Source organism: Rhinoderma darwinii, chromosome 6, assembly GCF_050947455.1.
Source record: "Rhinoderma darwinii isolate aRhiDar2 chromosome 6, aRhiDar2.hap1, whole genome shotgun sequence".
Lineage (NCBI taxonomy): Eukaryota > Metazoa > Chordata > Amphibia > Anura > Rhinodermatidae > Rhinoderma > Rhinoderma darwinii.
The window spans coordinates 140527889-140548197 of NC_134692.1; the positions used below are offsets into that span (position 1 = coordinate 140527889).

The 20309-nt window shown below is 44.9% G+C and overlaps 1 protein-coding gene across 1 annotated transcript; it reads left to right on the forward strand.

The window, feature by feature from the left end:
• Positions 1–4988: 4988 nt before the first annotated feature.
• On the forward strand, positions 4989–12372 carry LOC142656530 (NXPE family member 4-like). Its single transcript, XM_075831459.1, has 5 exons — positions 4989–5090; positions 6283–6998; positions 8435–8496; positions 11066–11284; positions 11825–12372. Exons 1-5 carry the CDS (start codon positions 4989–4991, stop codon positions 12370–12372), a joined length of 1647 nt encoding a protein of 548 aa, XP_075687574.1.
• The last annotated feature ends 7937 nt before the right edge of the window (positions 12373–20309 follow it).

A 20309-nucleotide genomic window follows, 5' to 3' on the forward strand; every position in this document is an offset into this window, starting at 1 on the left:
TTCGGGTGGGGGAATTGGTTTCGCCTAGTTCGATAAAAGCGGGGGGGTTGCTGCAGGATAATGTCGATTTGTATGAAGACAGGGTGGAGATAGTGCTGGGACGGTCGAAAATGGATCAGAGGGGGGTAGGACGTCGGGTGGTTTTGTTTGCGGTCACCGGAAATCCGGTTTGTCCAGTGTTGTGTCTCACGGAGTACTTAGAGGGCTTAGATATCTCGGATGCGCCGTTGCTGCGGAACGCGGACGGCAAGTTTTTGTCGCGGTATCAGTTCATCTCGGTTTTCAGAAAATGTCTGGTGGCTAGCGGGGTGCAGGCGGAGCAGTACTCGTCTCATTCTTTCCGCATAGGGGCAGCGACGGAGGCGGTGAGATGGGGTTTGGATGAGGCAGGCGTGCGGCGGATAGGGCGCTGGGAGTCTGCGCGTTTTCGTTCTTCTGTTCGCTTGCACATGTTGTGATATGGTATTGTGTAACATGTTCCGGGTGTGTGCGTTCCGCCTGAGTAATAATTTTGCCCAGCAGCGAGTGGTGGTGCGTGTATGTTCTCCATTTGTTTTGCAGGCCGTGACTCATGTATGTTGTGGATTATGGGACACTCCTTTGTGTACTGGGGTGCCCTTCGCGCGGATGTACGGCCGGACGGGCGACAGCTCAGGATTCCGCGGGATGCGGCGGTCTTGTGGTGGATGGGTATACGGGGAATGACATGGAGCAGGGTGTTGCTGGAGTTTCATAATTTTGGATTGCTTGATAGGGCACCTGAGGTGCTGGTGTTGCATGTGGGAGGCAACGATTTGGGCCTACGGCCTTTCCGGGAGTTGGTAAGGGATGTTAAGCATGATTTGCTTTGTTTATGGGCAACTTATCCGAAGTTAGTGACGGTGTGGTCCGAGATGGTCCCTAGGAAGAGCTGACGGATGGCTCGTTCGGTGGCGAAGCTTAACAAGGCTCGCATTAAGGCTAAATGGGCGATATCGAGCTTTGTGGCGCGTAATGGTGGGGTTGCGGTGCGCCACTGGGACCTGGAGGCTGGGACAGGCAGGTATTGGAGAGAGGATGGTGTGCATCTCAATGATGTGGGGATAGACATGTGGAGTCTGGCGTTGACTGATGGAATTGAGCGAGAGGTGGGAGTGTGGAGGAGCTCGCAGGCGTGAGGTGGTCAAGGCCTGTTTCGCTTTGGCGGGGGGGGGAGTCCTTGAAGTAGGTCGTAAAAAGTGGTGGGGGGGAATGCATCACGGGATGCACCCCCAATTAGTCGGCTTCTTAGGGTGTTACCCCTTTTGAAAGCTGGGTTATATATATATATAGTGGTCATCTGCAAAAAGGTAATTGGTGCCCCCGGGCCGGGTTACGTCTGGGGGTAAGGTATTTGTGGGCAGATGGCCAAAATTAAGTATCGGTGGCTTCAAGGACTTGCCCCTGTCATTCTGGTTGGTTAATAATGTTGTGACCCTGATAGGGTCGCAGTGGGTTATTTAATGTTATGATGAACCCCCTTTTTTGGGGATTCAAAAGTTATGGTATTTAAATTTATTGTTATTTAAATAATAAACGGCTGCTGTGGCCATTAAAATCCAACTCTGTTTCAGTGTCTGCTTTGGGAGGGTAGATTTACATAAAGGGAGAAGCGACTCGACTTATTTGAGTCATGACACTGCATACCTTAGATATAAATAATGCTGTATATCTTACCGTCATGTTCTAAATACATAAATAATAATTTTTCATATATAATTGCACACACATATATACCCACACATTACATCCACATATGTACACATCATAATATACATACATCTTACACACACACACACATATAAATACATATAATATATACACACACATTACACACACATATACTCAGAGGTGACAGTGGTAAATCACGCAATATACACCAGTGCTCCAAGTGAAAGTTGCAAAAAGCAGCCTTTTATTCGGCACCGCTCCTTTCTTATTTTTCTTTTTCTTTTTTTCAAGTGTTCGGCCTCATACACGCGATCGTAGTGATTTTTTTACTGTGCGCAAATACAGATCCGCAGTCATTCGCAATTCATACGCAGGTCATTGGAATATCTGCCACAATGTCTGCATATACGGTCCGTAGTGCATCCGTATTTACTGATCCGCCCAAAAAAAAGGGAGGCTACATATGACGTCACAACCCTTGAAAAGGTCACATGATCATTCAGGCGCCGTTTTCTTAATGAATCCCCCCCCCCCGTTGCATAGCAACGCTTCCGTAATTACAGGCGGCTATGCCCATCTGTATATCTGCTATGCACGTCCGCAATTTTGCACGCGCCACCCTTAGACTTCTATGAGCGAGTCCGTGCCGCAATTGCGGACAGGAATAGGACACGTTCTATATTTTGCGGATCATTTCTACGGCCCGGATACCCATCCGTATATATACGGAAAGGGGTCCGTGGTCTATAGAAATGAACGGGTCTGCAGATTATCTGTAACTACGGATAAAATCTACGGTCGTGTGCATGGGGTCTTAGCCTGTTAATTGAAATCCATTCCAGGTGACTACGTCATGAAGCTAAATGAGAGAATGCCATCAAAGCAAAAGGGGGCGACTTTGAAGAATCAGAAATACAATCCATGGGAAGATCACTTTTTTACTAGAAGACTCGTACGTAAGGTGTAGAAAATATTCTGAAGATCTCTTGTTCTGTTTAGATTCCCCAAGGGAAGGTTTAGTGCAGATCCTCATCTTCCTCAATAAGGACATTGTAGTCATCCATAATAATTTTATGGTGGATTTTACACGTCATGCGGAGTTCAGGGCTGTCTAGTTATTTGTACAGTTTATGGCGGTTTTATTTAGTTATACAGCATATGGCGGCATTATTGATCTATAACGCATATGCGGTGTGAGCCCTGAGCTCCGCAGCACAAGTCTTCTAGTAAAAAAAGATCTTCCCATGGTTTATACTTCTGAGTCTTCAAAGTCGCCCCCTTTTGCTTTGCACACTCTTGGTTTTCTCACCATCAGCTATATGGGGTCGTCACCTGGAATGTTTTTTAATTACCAGGGTAAGACTTTTAAAAAAAAGAAACCACAAGAAAGGAACAGCGCTGAATAAAGGACTGCATTTTGTCCTTGGAGCACTGGTGCATATTCCGTGTTTTACCACTGACGCTCACAGCCGGGCAGCCATTCTCCTCCTGGACAGACCTCCGGACTGCAGTTCCCCCGTTCTTCCCCACTACACCACCAGGTAAGCGAAACATTGTACTTGTATACTGTTTGACCCTTTGATCGCCGCAGTGCATGACCGCAGCATAATCAAAGGGGGCTCTCCTCTTCAATCGCGTCACCGGAAACCCATTGACGCAATTGGAGACTGGGGGAACCCTCTGATGTCAGCCCTGGGGACCTAGAAAGGACCCCAGGGCTGTCTATTTAATATGCCTGCTGTGAAGGCGCATAGTGACACTGTATAATGTATTAGTATACAGGAATATGCTCATACATTATACGTAGAAAATAACGTTGTAAATAAAGTTTTGCCTTCATGGAATAAAAAAATAAAAAATGTTACAAAAAAATAAGTAGATATAAAAAAGTTAAAAAAAAAGTATTTAGCATCAAATATATTTCATTGCCCCTACATTAAATAAAAACGAAACATATAAGGTATCTACATGACCGTAATAACCTGAAGAATTACTGTAACAGATTATTTAGCGTGAAACGCGAACGGGAGAAAAAATAAACAAAAAATTCAATGACGAAAATCGCAAAAATAAATGATATAATTTAGAAAGTAAATTTTTTTCTACCCCCAAACCACGCAAAAAAATATTTTCTTCCGCATAAAACAAGGCGTCATACAGCCACAAAAGCAGAGGCAAAAACGGAAATATTTAGCTGGCCATTAAAGGGACAGTGTCATGATTTTTTATTTTATTAATTTATGTGTTTTTATGTAATATAATATTATATTTACTTTATCTATTTTTTGTCACAAAATGAAGTTTTTTATTTACATGTTTTTACTGTACTGGGGGCCGCCATTTTTTATTTAATCTGTGACTGAATGTGTCACTTCACGACACATACACAGACGGAATACGGCAGCTACAGGGCACAACGAATGGGAGATGTTCGTTACATCCTCTGCCTCTGCCGTCTCGCTCTGTACTGCGCATGCTTTGTGGCATGCGCAGTTCAGAGCAACCGGGCAAGAAGCCGGTTTGTAGGGGGAAAGCCGGCGCCATTTTGGTGAAGACCGGCTGATTGCAGGTAAGGTGTGGGTTGAGTCTGGGATCCGTTGCGGGTCTCCTTGCAGCCCATACATTGTATCCTATCCTGTGCTGAAATACCTACAATGTACGGACTCCTGTGAGGTCCTCTCAGCATACAACCCATTGTAACGCTCACTACAGAAGGGCCGAGAATCAGGGGCGTAGCTAAAGGCTCATGGGCCCCAATGTAAAGGTTCTTCTTGGGTCCCCCCCAAACTTCATCTCATGGCCGCCGGCCCGCAGCTTTCAGCTGCATCGCTGGGTCTCCTAAGTGAGCCAACAATTCAGCACTAGCAGCCGGGGCGTCACTAAAGACCTAAAATATCAGGGGAAATAGTCCCAATACATATGTGTCCGCCCACATTTTTTTTGTGTATGTATATGTGTATATAGGAGACAGCATATCTATAGCACTACGACCCTATAGCTATGGATAGGATTAGATACAAGGCCCAGCAGACGGTATCACGCATGATGGGATTAGATACAGGGCTCAGCAGACAGTATCACACATGATAGGATTAGATATAGGGCCCAGCTCGCTGACATTGACAATTGTATAACGGATTTATAGCTGGTGCTTCTGAACTGAACGTCGATCACTAGAGAATCCTGGTTTGGTTCAGTAGAGGTGCCGGGGTCCGGGGGTTGCGGCTGTAATAAGGGTCTTCAGCCTATAATCAGATTTCCATAATATCTGTATATCCATTTGTTATTTCCACAGGGGGATGTCTGTGTATAAAGCTACGACCATGCGCAGAAATTTCCTTCCATTACTCATTGCCGTCATATTGTTTGTGAGCTTCACATGGTACAAGAACGCATTTCAGGTGAGGAACCATGATCTTTATTTATCTATTAACGGGACACAGAATGTAAATCTTAAAATCTGCGCTGATTAATTCCTTAATAAACATTTATAGTGGTCAGAGCTCCATCTATCCGATACAGTGCTCCAAATCCCCTGCATTGATATAGAGGTAAATCTTAAAACGATGGCCATCTGTCAGCCCCACTAGAGGGCGCTCACTGCATACTTGTATACATTGATTCAATAATAAATCTTTAGGCAGTACACGCTCCTGAGCTCCCCCTATTGGTGTCTACAGGCAGACAGCATTTTATTATGTGACACTATGTCTATGTGGGGGATTTGGAGTATGCAGGAAAAAAAAACTGAGCGCCGACTGCTATACAGATATATTCTGAAATGAATCAGCGAGTGGGGGCGAGTGCTCGTTACTTTGATCGCTTGTCCCCATATATTATTATCATGTCGGCAGTGCGTCTCCCTGTTTACACACCAAGATGTGCTGCCGACAACGATAATATTTTACTTTTTTAAAACAATACGATCAGCGGATGATTGAGGGATTGCCTGATAATTGGCCCGTGTAATAGGGCGTTTACTTGACACGTGCAACTTCGTAACCAATAGCAGAAAAGAGCAACTCTTCTGTCATAGATTCGACTAATTTTAAGAATAACTGAGACACCCTCTTATCTGGGCTTCCTGGCTGTCTCATTTGCATAGGAAGATATCTGGGTGCCGACCTCCCTGATAAACTAACACAGAAGTCAGAAAAAAAGAGAGGTCCCCCCCCTACTCCATTATGTGTATACCATTGTGGAGAAAATAGGGACAAGTTCTGGGACTAAGCAGCAGATGGCCTGTCACTTTAGTCCTTTTCCATGTCTCAAGAGAGGGGTCATTGCACGAGCACCAACTCTTTGGGGCAGTGGAACCCAGATTTCGCTATTTGGGGGTATTTGGGGGGGCACTTGTATTGGTCAGTGGTGATCAACCCCAAGATCTCTTCTGCATAGGTCCACATTTGAGTTGGGAATCTCTAGGAATGATATATGCAGATTGTACAATGGAACGACTTATCTGGACACAAATAAGCTAAAATGATAAAATAAAAAGTGTTTTTTTGTTTTTTTTTGTTTTAGCTACTATGTCATCCAAAAATGTGTGGATAATAAATGTTTCTTATTATTTTACCGCCCCATCAACTTCAGAACTCATTTAAGCACGTTTTTCAAAAATGTCTTCTACCATTTGAGGATGACGAATATCTTGGGACTCCACCTAAGACCGAGCTCCAGGAAAAGATCGACGCAATGTATCACAAACTTGAAAAACTCATCCCCAATGTCACATTCAAGTACTTGAACACAACCACAAGTGGGGGACACAGTAAGGTCTCCATTTTTATCCCCCGGGAGACCTATTGTGTTGGAGAAGACTTCGTGGTGCAGGTTGACATGTTCGATCACTTGGGCAACAGGAAGACCTATGGAGGAGACTTCATAAGACCTAGACTGTTCTCGAAAGAACTTGGAGCTGCTGTGTCGGGAATTGTTAAAGACTTCAATAATGGGTCCTACCATGTCCGCTTTCCATTGTACTGGGCGGGCAAAGCCAACGTCAACATCCTGCTGTTCCACCCAAGTGAAGGAGTGGCTGCTTTGTGGCGAGCCAGACATTCGAGCTTAGGAGTTATTAGTTTTGAGGGCAAATTTGAAAAGTTTGGTAAAGAAGCCGTGAGTAAATGTGGTTTTGAACTCAACGAAGAAGAGGATACGGAGATGTGTGACTATAAGGACCTACGATACGAGGAGGCCTACTACTGCTACAAAGTTCCCAACTTCACTTGTGAGAGTCTAAAACAAATGAGGGGCTACGAGCATCATATATCATATCTTACTCCTGCGGAGAGATACATGTTTCAGAGGTATGATGTCCATTCTTCTATACTCATTAATGGTGGGGTAAAAAAAATATCCAAAAACTTCTTAAATCAATGCAGAATTAAGTAGTAAAAAGATCTACCAGTTCCTTATAGGGGGAGAACTTGAATGGAGTGCGGCCAAACGTCAACTTTATTGAACTGTCAAGACAATGTGCCATATATTTTAATTAGGCGACCGTGTTCCTGATGTCTTGTGTAGTAAATCTCCACTTTCTAACACCATTTTTAGGTCCAACATTCCGTGTTGATTAGTTTAATAAATATCTTTATAGGGGGTCAGAGCTCTTTTTTTCTGATACGGAGCTCCAAATTTCCTGCATAGACATAAAGTTAACTGATAAAGTTCTGTTGACCTGCAGTCACCACTAGGGGGAGTCCAATAATAAATCTGTATGCAGTAACCTCCTCAGCTCCCCCTGGTGGTGACTGCAGTTAGACAGAATTTTATCTGTTAATTATAGGTCTATGCAGGGAATTTGGAGCTTTTTATCAGAAACATTTACTTTTTATCACTATAAAGATATATTAGCAGATTAGTCAGTACAGAATTTTGATCCTATTTAGATGTTGTTGCAATTGTCCCGTTTAATACGCCCATTAGCAGGAATATCTGCTTTAGCCGGATCATCATGATAATCCTGATAGAGACTGTAATGTAGATTATCTGTCAGACGCCTCTACTACTGTTTACATTGGAGCGGTAACAACAGAATGGACTGTGAAAAACACACATCGTCAATCTAATTGCCTCTGTGTTCTGATATCCAAGGGTTTCTGGCAGCATTATACAGTGTCAGTGGATACTGCCGGAAACAGTATGATCCACCAATGAGAATCTAATGTGTGGGAGACTGAAAAGTCATACAGATAGCTGAGGGTTTGCTACAATTGTATCTAGTCCTGACAATGCTCTGTGAGCTGAACACATCAGAAAAACAAATAGTTCTCCTGTCCTGATAGTTTGTTACAATGTATCAGTGCAGGTAAAAATGTATCAGTCTAGAGTCTAGGAGTCCAGTACTTAATATCATTGTAACAAACTCTCAGCTACGAGAAGCATAGGACATCATGTATATTGGATGATGTTATTGTCTTATCTCAATGTATAAAACAAAATCATGAATACAATTATACCACCAAATGTAAACTCTAGCAGCATTCACTTAGTAAAAAAAAAATCTCTGAATGATACTTGGGATCTGGAAACTGTCATGGGGATTCATATAAACCATAATTAGAACAAGGAAAGAACAAACAACAAAAAACAACAGCAGCTGACCTGCTTGTTGATTGTTTCCAAGTTGCAAGAGATTTTATATTCTACACTGCAGAATGAAACAGACCGGATTTGTCATTGATTGACTACGTATTATATGACTATGTATAAAATCTAACCTTTTTCTGTCTTATGTTTGAAGACCAAATATTGCTGTTGAAATTCCCCTAACATTTGATGCCATAACAGTTACCAAATGTGGAAGTAAGTTTTCGTGATTCCTTTTTTATAAGAAAATAATACAGAAGTGATAATAACATTAAACTGATATTTAATTTGTGCCACATCAGCAGTCATTGAATCAGTCCTGACCAGACATTCATAGATTAATAGATTCATAGATATTAACAAGAAACCTCCTCAGTCTTCAAAAAATCCATCTAGTGTAAAACAGTGAATAGTGGACAGGGAGGAGGGGGATGCGGCTGCAGTTTCTCTTGCTCATTGTATAAAAGCTGCCTGCCGTGAGAGGGGAGGTGAGCCGCAGAGAGACACATATGATTGGCATAGAACTGGCACAAAGCTGTTATATCACTTCCGGAATAGTCCGTCCTATCGGCAAGAAGGGCAAATCAGCTGAGGGAAGAAAAAAAAGACCTGAAATATGCAGGATAAACAGATTTCTGACTGCACTACATCTAATAAACATCTACACCTCCCTAAAGAGGGATTGGGGTTTTTATCAAATAGGTAGAATTAAATTTTTATTTTGAAGGGGTTATCAAGAAAACCGATTGGCATAAACCCTATTAGGGTATTCTGGGTATATAGAGGAGGGTCCTCTGCTCAGGATCCTCATCTCTTGGCCAGAGCAGAGAGTGGTTATAAAGAGCATCTCCCTTTCAGGAGGAGCAGTCCTGTCCTGTATTACACAGACAACACATTGATATGAACTGTGTAATACTTCATTTGCCCTGTGGTGGTGCTGCAGGGAAACAGAACACTTACTGCCAGGTTTCCCCAGATGATCGCTGGGGTTCCCAGCAGGAGGACACTTTGTGATCTGCTTATTGTCAAGGGTCCCTTTTAACAAGTAGGGATGGTCCAAAGTGGAGAACCTTTTTAAATGGAGGATGGAATGAAACTTTCTCCCAGATACCTGTTCTCCACTTCACAAAAATCTTTACAGAAGACCTTAAACGGGTTGTCCACAGGTAGACTAAAAGGGTCTACATTTTTTCCAGAAACAGTATCACGTTTTTTCATGGGCTGTGTCTGGTATTGCAGTTCAGCCTCATTAAAGCTAATGGGTTGAGATGCAATACCAGACACAGCCCATGGACAAGGTGGCGCTGTTCCTGGAAATAAGCCCCTTTCTTTTTAACCCTGGACAACCCCTTTTACTTATGGTCTTCATATTTGATAGCATGGATGAGATGTATTACCTTAATTAAGATGACTCTATTACTTTGGTTGGTCTACATCTTTAGAACCAGTACTACTCCCAACACCAGGACCCAGAAATAATCAGAATTTGTTTTACATGACACAAGGGGAGATACATTAATGCCCAACTCACCTAATTCTCCTCCATCTATCATAGATCTTGACCACTTGTTGGACTCCAGCGTAGACTAAGCCTACAATCTTGTGTACAACACTCTTCTGTGGACGATCCCGGTGGGATGTAATGAGGAAGCTGTATCGGCGGATATGTATACAGACCCTAATGGTCCCTAATATAGATTCCTTGGTTTCCCCCCTGACCTATAGAGGGCACTTCCGGTGGTTTTCAACAAGTGCCTTTGGGGTTTTTATTGGGATTAGTCCTTTGCAAATTGTTAGAAGCCGAGCACAACGTTTTGTTGTGTTGGCATATGATTGCCGAATTAGACTACACACAGGGTTTGATTGTATTATGTAACCATGGACACACAGAGGTCTGTATAGGAGCTGTATACACAAAACGGTTGATTTTTTTTAATCCAAATTATTTGCAAAGTTGCATCATTTTTTATTTCGCATACATTGGAGCAATAAAACAAAGGTTGCAAAAGTATTCATACCCCTTCAAGATTTGCTGCACACTGATACTTAATATTAATGAATCTACAATGGCTATAGAGTGATGAGCAATGATACAATGTATTGTGAAAAAGATTCCACTCCACAGCTAAAATATATCTTTACAGTTTCGGGGTGTGACGACTTTATTGAAAGTCAAGTCAAAGTAAATATCATTAGGAGACCGGATTTCTCTCACTACAGTTATGTAAATTTTTACAAGTTTTTTTAATAGTCTTGTTTCTGCAAAAATTATATACTATCAGTACACTGCTATCTTCCTGTGAACACATTGTAAACGTGTTAGTAAAATATTTTTTTCCGGGTGAGGGGGCAATTGCAAAAAATAGGAGCCTTTGAGTCTGTGCAGTTTAGTTGGTGCAGTTACTTCTGCATTATATTAAAGTAGACGTCTGGTTTAGAAAACCAATTTTCAAATATCTAATGAGGGAATGAATATGAGGGGGTTCCAAACTCGGTACCCTCCAGCCAGAGCTAACAGAGGCTACAAAGACCGTCTTTGGAGGACCCAGTATGTCCGTACATCACAAGGACTGCCATTTGACTTCATTGGGCACCATGTAATGCTTTATTTCACCTGTGGTGGCACTGTGGGAGAATTGTACATTTGTTACTGGGTCCCACCTGCCTGTGATCAGCTTATAGTCACGGATCCTTCTAACTAAAAGGGATTATCCAAAGTGGACAACCCCTTTAAGGAAAAGGTACTAATGATATTTTAATGATCTTGATCTTGTCTTTTTCCCAGATGAAACGGAAGCCCCGAAGCCAAAATGCGAGACTGGAATGAGCTCCCCTCTCCCGAGTGGATACTTCTACAACAAAGTCTGGAATCCCGTCTACTGTAACATGACTGTCTATAAAACGGGGGACGACTTCATCAAATGTTTGCAGGGGAAGAACCTCTTCCTCATCGGAGATTCCACGTTACGCCAGTACATGATGCACTTCACCGAGGGCATCAAGAGTAAGACGTCTACTCAAACTTTTCTTTACATTCATATGCCCGAATTCGAATTCCAAAAGTTAAGCTTTACACTTGCTCTGTCCAAATGCCCCAAACCACATAGAAACTCCCGTTCATGCAAATCTTCTTAATTGACGCCTCTCTGTGGTCCTGTATCCAGGACAGTCCCCAAAAAATAAAAAACGATTGAAAAAAGACTGTTGGGAACTATGGTTAAATATATGTATAGAAAAATCTGATTAATAATGCAGGTTGTAATGGGGATTGGCATCACTTTACTGCCGCCAAGCTCCTTTCCTATTCTCTGCTGTAACCATGGTGCCAGTACCGCACAGATCTGAATAGCTGGGTCACGTCTGACAATCTGGTTGCTAGGAAAAGAATGCCTAACAACCACAGTTTTTTATATGCAGTTGTCAGGCAGAGTGTCCGTAGTAACCAGTCTTCAGTCCAAGGCTAAATTCCGGGACTTGGCAGTACTCGTAACACTTTATCATCTGCAGCCATATTAATCATATTTTGTTTGTCTATCTCTATCAGTCGTGAACTATTTCCGGTACCACGGAGGTGGATGGTCGGAGTGGCACAAAGCACTGGAAGCCATAAATATGGAGAAAGATATCTATGTCTCTTATAAGAGGCATGGGTTCCCTTTAGAACATCCTTCATTCTACTACTTCAAGGAGGACATGTACACCAGTCGCCAGATTGACCAGCGTGCCGGGGGGAAGAACACTATTTTTGTTATTACAATGGGTCAACACTTCAGACATTTCCCAATTAAGGTTTTCATTAAACGGGCTTTCAATATCCGGAGAGCTGTCGAGCGCCTGTTTATCAGAAGTCCCGACACCAAGGTCATCATCAAGTCGGAAAATACGAGAGAAATCTTTTCTCCGGTGGAGATGCAGGGAGACTTTCATGGCTACACTCAATATCTGGTGTTAAGGGAGGTTTTCCAAGGGATCAATGTTGGGTTTGTAGATACTTGGGACATGACGGTGGCATCGGCCACTGTGGTTGTCCATCCTCCGGGATATACATTTGAAAGTATCTTGAGTATGACTTTTAGTTTTGCTTGTTCATAATAAAACAAAAAGAAAAACCCAATGGTCACGTCTTATTTTTTAGTCTCCAAAAAGATAAGGCAAAGTCTTAAAGGGCGATTCCCATCATAGACATTGTGGATATGCCATTAATGTATGATAGGTGCGGGTTCCAGACCCCCGCTGACTTTGGAGCCAACTAGGGACTATTTCTTATGGGTTGATTCAGGACATATACTTACCTATCAGTTGACAGCTGGGTTGGGCCGGGCTCTTTGGGACCCAACCAATGGTGTACATATGATAGAGGTATAGAGATGAGCGAACCGGGACAACCGAACCCGGTTTCGGTCCGAACTTCAGGAAAAGTTCGGTTCGCAGCGAATCCGAACTTTACCGGGTTCGGCCGAACCCGTTTTGACCGAACCCGGCTACATTTTGGCGCCTGCCACATGTTACATCTAAAATGGAGGATTACAGAAGATCACCTGACATCAGGCTACCCCATAATGCCTTGAAAACGGCTCTCCCAGCCAATCGGGAGGCAGCATAGGGGCGGGCTCAAGCCTGCAATAAAAGTCTATGCACGGAGCTCAGCGGCCATTTTACAGACAGGAGCTGTAGGGATAGCGTCTCTGTGCAGTAAGGGAAAGCTTTAGGAATCTAAAAGGCAGGAATTCAGAAATCGAAGGGGCTCATCCACTACTCACTACTCAGCCAGTGTGTGAATACGCTTTTATAAGGGGCTCATCCCCATTGCATCCAACTTGCAATACAGGCAGCCTTTGTAGTAGTGGTAGTAGTAGTACTACAAGGCCCAGCATTCCCTGAGTGCACTGCAGCGAGGCTGATTGAAATTCTCATTCATTGCCATTTGCCAAGCCAGTGTCCGTGTGTGAATACGCTTTTAAAAGTGGCTCATCCCTGGCCGTTATTAACAGGAATAACAATCCAACTTGCCATACAGGCAGCCTAGTAGTACTACAAGGCCCAGCATTCCCTGAGTGCACTGCAGCGAGGCTGATTGAAATTCTCATTCATTGCCATTTGCCAAGCCAGTGTCCGTGTGTGAATACGCTTTTAGAAGGGGCTCTGAAATGTCTGGGAAAAAAAAGGTTGTGAAAGGACGGGGTAGAGGAAGAAACACCCATGCCGTCTCCTCTTCCAGTCCAAATGTTGGATCTGTTGGTGCCAGACCCAGTAGCAGCATTTGTGGCACAAGACATGTGCCCAGTTCCACTAGTAGCAGCATCCATGTGCCTGCTCGTAGTAGTATCAGCAAGCCAGACTTGTCCATCTCCTCCGGTGGGCGGGTTACTTTAGACAATACGGCCATTGTGGACTGGTTGGCTGGCTCGCGGTCATCTCAGCAGGAAGACTCTGACGATCTGGCTTCAAGCCAGGTTTCGTTGGATTCCAGATCCTCTACAGTTCCTTGGCACAGTGACAGTAGTAATATAGGTATTTCTAGCGTTTCCATTCCATCATCTATGTCTTCGCTCCCCCTTCCTAGCGGGAAGCCATCTTTCCTGAGAGTCCTAAGAGACATCTCCTCGGGTGCGAAGGAAGATACTGAACAACATAGTGATGATGATGATTTGTTTTCCGCGAGTCAGCCAACGGAGTGTGTTGCGGCGGTGGTGGAGGTGGAAGCGGTGACCGAGACGCATAGCTGCGGTAGTGGGGGTGTTGGTGGTGGTAGCCGTGGTGGCAGACGCAGTAATGAGGGGGGGCATGGAGCCCGCCATGATGTCACATCACATTCACAACACAGTGACAGAAGTGGCGGGGATGATGAGGAAGGCTATGATGATGATGTTGTTTTAGACAGGACGTGGGAACCAGGTGACGAGGTGATGACGGCGTCAGAAGAGGAGGGTAGTAGTGGCGGCACTGGATGTGATAAACAGCCAAGCCGAGGTAGGGGCAGAAGTCAATCTGCAAAACGTTGCAGCGGTAGGGTCAGCTCAGGAGCCGGTGACGGCGACACAGATGCTGGTGTAGGCTCCCGAAAAAAGCCTGCCAGACAAGGGGCAATCTCGGGTGGTTGTGGTGGTGGTGGTGGTGGACGTGGTACTACCTCTTTACGGTACTCTGCCGTGTGGCAATTTTTCTGTACCTTCCCGGAGGAGGAAAACATGGCACAGTGCCGTATCTGCAAGCATAAAGTAAGGCGTGGGCAGGGCAGCAATGTAGGAACTACTGCTCTACGTAAACACATGGAACGGCATCACAAGGCCATGTGGGACAATCGACATGCCCCACCATCATGTACATCTAATGAAGACCCCTCTTCCGCTGCTGCTGCTGCTCCGAGTCCCTGTCATCTAAGTAGTAGCCAGGCCTTATCCACCATGTCGTTGTCATCATCATCATCACTGTCATCTAGTGCTCCTCCTATGTCCCGTCAGTTATCCATTACGGAATTGTTGTCCAATAAGCAACAATATATACCCAGTCATCCACTTGTCGTGCGGCTTAATTCACACCTGGCTAAGTTGTTGGTGGTGCAGTCGCTGCCGTACCACCTGGTCGACTCCGCCGTCTTCAAGCAATTGATGGCGTGCGCTCAGCCTAGGTGGCGAATACCTAGCCGACATTACCTCTCCAAAACAGCTGTCACTGCCTTGCACAAGCATGTGGAGGAAAAGGTGTCCAAGTCCTTGCAATTATCCGTGTGCAGCAGGGTACATGCCACCGTCGACACGTGGAGCAGCAACTATGGGCAGGGACAGTACATGTCTTTCACGGCCCACTGGGTCAATATTTTGCAGTCCGATGCACCACCGCAGCAATGCCAGGCATTACCACCTCCACGCTTGTATGTTTCTAGTTCAACTCCGGACACCAGGCGCCTACCATCCTTCTCCTCCTACTCCTCCTCCTTGCCTTCCTCCTTGGAGGTCTTCCCGTCCCCGACAGGACACAGCGTATCTTCCACTCCTCCTCCCTCCTCTTTTCATAGGTGCAAGGTGAAGCGCCACAACGCTGTCTTACACCTGCTGAGCCTGGGCGAGAAAAGACACACAGGGCAGGAGCTGCTGCTGTGCATCAAGGAGGAAATCGCACGCTGGCTGTCTCCTCTGAAACTCACACTGGGCAATGTTGTCTCTGATAACGGGAAGAATGTTGTGGCTGCACTGCGTCTAGGTCACCTGACACACGCTCCTTGCATGGCACATGTGATCAATCTGGTCATAACACGCTTCTTAAAGTCATATGTTGGTTTGAAGGGTGTGCTGGCCATGTCCAGGAGAGTTTGCGTTTGCTTTAGACGTTCGTATGCATTTAAGCACGCCTTCCTGGACTTGCAGCGTCAAAACAATCTCCCAGAACACAGCCTGATTTGCGACGTTCCAACACGATGGAATTCCACCCTGCACATGTTGGACCGTCTGTACGAACAGCGGAAAGCCGTGAATGATTTCCTGATGCAGCAGACGGGCAGCGTTTGGAGCCAGTGTAATTTCGAGCTCAGGCACTGGCAGCTGGTTAGAGACGCATGTCGCGTTTTGAGGCCCTTTGAAGAGGCCACACGATTTGTGAGCCGTGACGCTAGCGGAATGAACGATGTTATGCCGCTGATATTCATTCTGGAGCAAACGCTCACAGCGATGATTCAGCAAAGGATCGAGGAAGGATCACATCTGGCTATGGATGTTGAGGAGGAGGAGGAGGAGGATGAGGAAACAGGACCTGAAGAGGAGCTGGATTTGGAGATGGAATCACAGGAAGGGATAGGGGACGAGGCAGCCGCACAACATGACAGTGATGGTGGTGATGACGAGTCTGACGACGACCTTGATGATGGACAACCATGGCAGTATGGGGCGGAGATGGAACCAACCGGGCCCTCTGAAACGCTTGCCAGGATGGCGAGCTGTTTGCTTCGTTACTTTCGCGCTGACTGTCGTATTGTTAGCATGAAGCAAAGAGATGACTACTGGATAGCCACACTTTTAGACCCTCGGTATAAAGCCAGAATGGGGGAGTTTTTTGCGCCTTCCGAGAGGGAGGCAAAATTGGCTTATTATAGAGAGAAGCTATGCAGCCAGCTTGTCACGGCTTTCAAACGGCAAACACCCGCTGCAAGCATGTCTGACCGGGGGGCCACTCTCCGCTCCCCACTGTCTCATCGTTCCACCGCCTCTGGCAGAGCTACCTCTGCAATAGGCGGCAGCCGTGGCAGCAGCGGCAGCAGCAGCAGCAGCCAATTCAGTTTGGAAAATATGATGACAACATTTTTACATCCAATACCCCGACCTGACACACATCGTAGTACTAGTCACCAAAGGGATGTTCACCATCTCCAGGTGCAGCACCTAAACAACCAGGTTCACTCGTACCTGGACTGTGCCCTTTCTCCGTCAGAAATGCTGATCCCAGACCCCATGGACTTCTGGGTCAGCAGATTGGATCATTGGCAAGAACTGGCCCAGTTTGCCATGGGTGTACTGTCTTGTCCACCCTCCAGTGTAGCGTTAGAGAGGGTATTCAGCGCAGCAGGGGGCTTCGTCACCCCTAAGCGAACAAGATTGTCCGCCAACAGCTTGGAAAATATCACGTTTCTGAAAATGAATCAAGCGTGGATCGGTGAGGATTTTAAAACCCCTGTGCCTGATGCCACTGATTAGATCTGACATTGCTGCTGCTGCTGCCACTGCCGCCTGCTACTGCCGCTGCCGCCTGCTACTGCCGCCTGCTACTACCGCCTGCTACTGCCGCCTGCTACTGCCGCCTGCTACTGCCGCCTGCTACTACGGGATTCTGTCCTGTCCACTCTTTTTTTAATGTGCCGCTGTTGGTGCTGCAGCTGCTACTACTTCTACCACCAATCCACCCCAGTGCCGTCTGCTACAAGCAGGCCTGCCCCACCACAGGGCTTTGTCCTGTGACTCTCCAGTCTCTTTTTTTAATGTGCTGCTACTACTGCTACTACTGCTTGCACCCTTGCTGTCTGTGTTGGCTACCTCGACTACTACCACCAATACACCTACACTGCCATCTGCTACAAGCAGGCCTGAGGCCTGCCCCACTACAGGGCTTTGTCCTCCTGTGACTGTCCAGTCTCTTTTTTTTAATGTGCTGCTACTACTGCTACTACTGCTTGCACCCTTGCTGTGTGTGTTGGCTACCTCGACTACTACCACCAATACACCTCCACTGCCGCCCGTCTGCTACAAGCAGGCCTGCCCCACCACAGGGCTATGTCCTGTGACTGTCGTCCAGTGTCTTTTAATGTGCTGCTACTACTCACCCTTGCCAATAAAAAGGGTCAATTTTTGGAGGGCTTGTGAAAAGCCATTGCTTGTTGCTTTTACATCCATGTATGGAAGAACCCCGGCAGGCATCTGCCAATAAAAAGGGTCAATTTTTGGAGGGCTTGTGAAAAGCCATTGCTTGTTGCTTTAATGCTTTTACATCCATGTATGTATGAACCCTGGCAGGCATCAGCCGCCTAAAATGGTTAATTTTTGTACCTTTTTTAACAATGCATTAAGCATACAACATGCACAAGTGCAGTGGTTTCTGTTAGTTATCTCCGTGTCCCATCCGTTTTCCTAGAGCCATACATGTTGGCGTAACTTTGACACCAACTTTGCATTAAAGACAGCTCAAAAGTACTTGGATACACTCATGGGTGACCTGAGAGTGTTATACAGGGCTTCTAGGGCTTTAAAACAGTGTTATACACGATTTTTAGGGGCTTTCTTGTATTACAGGTTCGGTCAGAACTAGTTCGGTCCGAATCGAACTTTTGCACGAAATTCGGCGAACTTGCCGAACCGAACTTTTCATAAGTTCGCTCATCTCTATAGAGGTAGTCCATGCAAAGGGGTGGCCACTTTCGTATGGGCTGTGTGAACCAGGTCAGAGCCTCTCTTCTCCACAATCACAGTGGGGAAAACAAAAAAGTAAGTTTTACACCTGTGATCTCTACTACAAGTGAAGGAAAGGGATAAGGGAGGCAAAAAGTAGGGGTTCTATTGCTAGGAACCCACCATAGATGTGCTCCATAATTATCCAGTTATATGATGTGTGCCCAATAGTTGCCATTATGGCACAGCTCTGGTGGTTATTGAGTCTCTTAAGCTGCAAGTGAATTCATTTGACAATTTAAGATACAACATAATACATTTTTCTTTACAGAACACCAGATCCTAAACCCTCACGTGTTAAGTCCTATCTAGAACTTCACACAGTTATAAAAGTTTACAGCGCTGTTAAGTTGTAGTAAATGTCAGATGGGATGCATGTCGTCGTCACAAAAATGTCAATTAAGACTCTGGTTTATTGGAGCCATGACCCATTTCCTGTTTCGTAACAGGAAGGGTCAAAAAAAATAAAAAAATGGTCTTTAATCAACAGCTGGTGCCAAAAATGAACCCCTTCTACTTTCATTACCCATTGATCTTCATTTTGTAAAGTAGGGTTGCCAACAGGCGTGTAGCCCGCCGGCCTATCTGGAATTTACACAAGGAAGCTGTTAAAATGCAAATGTTTTACCAGCAATATCAATTCTAGATAACGTTCACAGACGGGTTACTGTCTATTTGGATTGGATTCAACTCCTTTGCAAGTCGGCCAGCCCTAGGAACGTCAGCAGCATCAGGACTGGGTTAAAGAGGCTCTGTCACCAGATTTTTCAACCCCTATCTGCTATTGCATGTGATAGGCGCTGCAATGTAGATTACAGTAACGTTTTTATTTTTAAAAAACGAGCATTTTTGGCCAAGTTATGACCATTTTTGTAGTTATGCAAATGAGGCTTGCAAAAGTCCAAGTGGGTGTGTTTAAAAGTAAAAGTCCAAGTGGGCGTGTATTATGTGCGTACATCGATTATTTTTGCATAATAAAACAAAGAGTGTGTGTGCCGTCAGGTTACTTCGAATTTGGATTGGATACTCCTTCTTTGCCTGTTCACCCCCAGCCCTAGGAACGTCAACGGAATCAGAACTAGGTCAATTGTGAGATTGGCGCAGCCGGGAGATTGCAGGGGGCAAGAGCGTAGAGAGCAAAGACACTCACATTCAGCAGCCGGACATACACACCGCCGGCCTGGCACCCTACAAAGTCAAGAGCGGAGGAGACTGACTGAGCTACAGGGAGTCATTGTCTATCAGAGGCTGCCAAACCTAAGTGGTAAAACCCACTCTGTGCCCCAATTACACCCCTACTTTTTACCCATATTGGGGTATAGTGACATGTGTTGGCTTTGTAGTGCTTTTTTTTTTCTTTTGTGCAAAATTTGGCACAAAAAAGCTGCAAAAACTAACGGTATGTGTAAATACACTCTAAACCTGGTTGGTATTTTTGGGTATCAATGGGGGCAACCCTACCCTACTATCCTGTACCTTATTTATGAGATCTCTACAGCCTCTTCTTTCTACACGTCTTGTGAGTGCCACTTTTATAGATGTGAACATTGACCCACAAGATGTAATTTGTTATCTACGTAGAAGAGAAGTTATGTCATTTATGATAATTTATTTTTCTGTAGAAACTGTCAGGTGCGTATCTATAGATAGTCAGACATAGCAGCCGTACCCTCTACCCCATAAGAAGACACTAGTATAATAAAGGGCACATTGTAGGTGGGGGTCCTTTTAAGGATTTTGTATTAGGTCCCAGGAGATATCACACAGCAAAAGCCATTGAAAAAGTCAAGTTAAAGTTTCTTGCCACTGTGTATTTAATGCGTTAAAAGTCAAGATAAAGATGGCTACATCTGTACACGTTCACCTTGTTGTAACTATTGATTATAGTAAAGGGCAAGATTTATAGCCGGGAATACGTCACAGACACGGTAACTGATAAAGGAGATTGATATTGGTATTTGATCCCTTTACACCCTTCCCTTGTACTCCAGTCCTTCAAATACAACCCTCGCAGGTACTTTTTATATATATATAAATACTTTACTTCTAACATAGAGGTGACAAAGCAATAAACATTACATCAATACACAATGCATTACA

Coding starts and splice junctions, on each gene's coding strand:
- LOC142656530 (XM_075831459.1), top strand. CDS start 4,989: ATGTCTGTGTATAAAGCTACGACCATGCGCAGAAATTTCCTTCCATTA. Junction 5,091..6,282: donor GGTACAAGAACGCATTTCAG/GTGAGGAACCAT, acceptor CATCAACTTCAG/AACTCATTTAAGCACGTTTT. Junction 11,285..11,824: donor CTTCACCGAGGGCATCAAGA/GTAAGACGTCTA, acceptor TATCTCTATCAG/TCGTGAACTATTTCCGGTAC.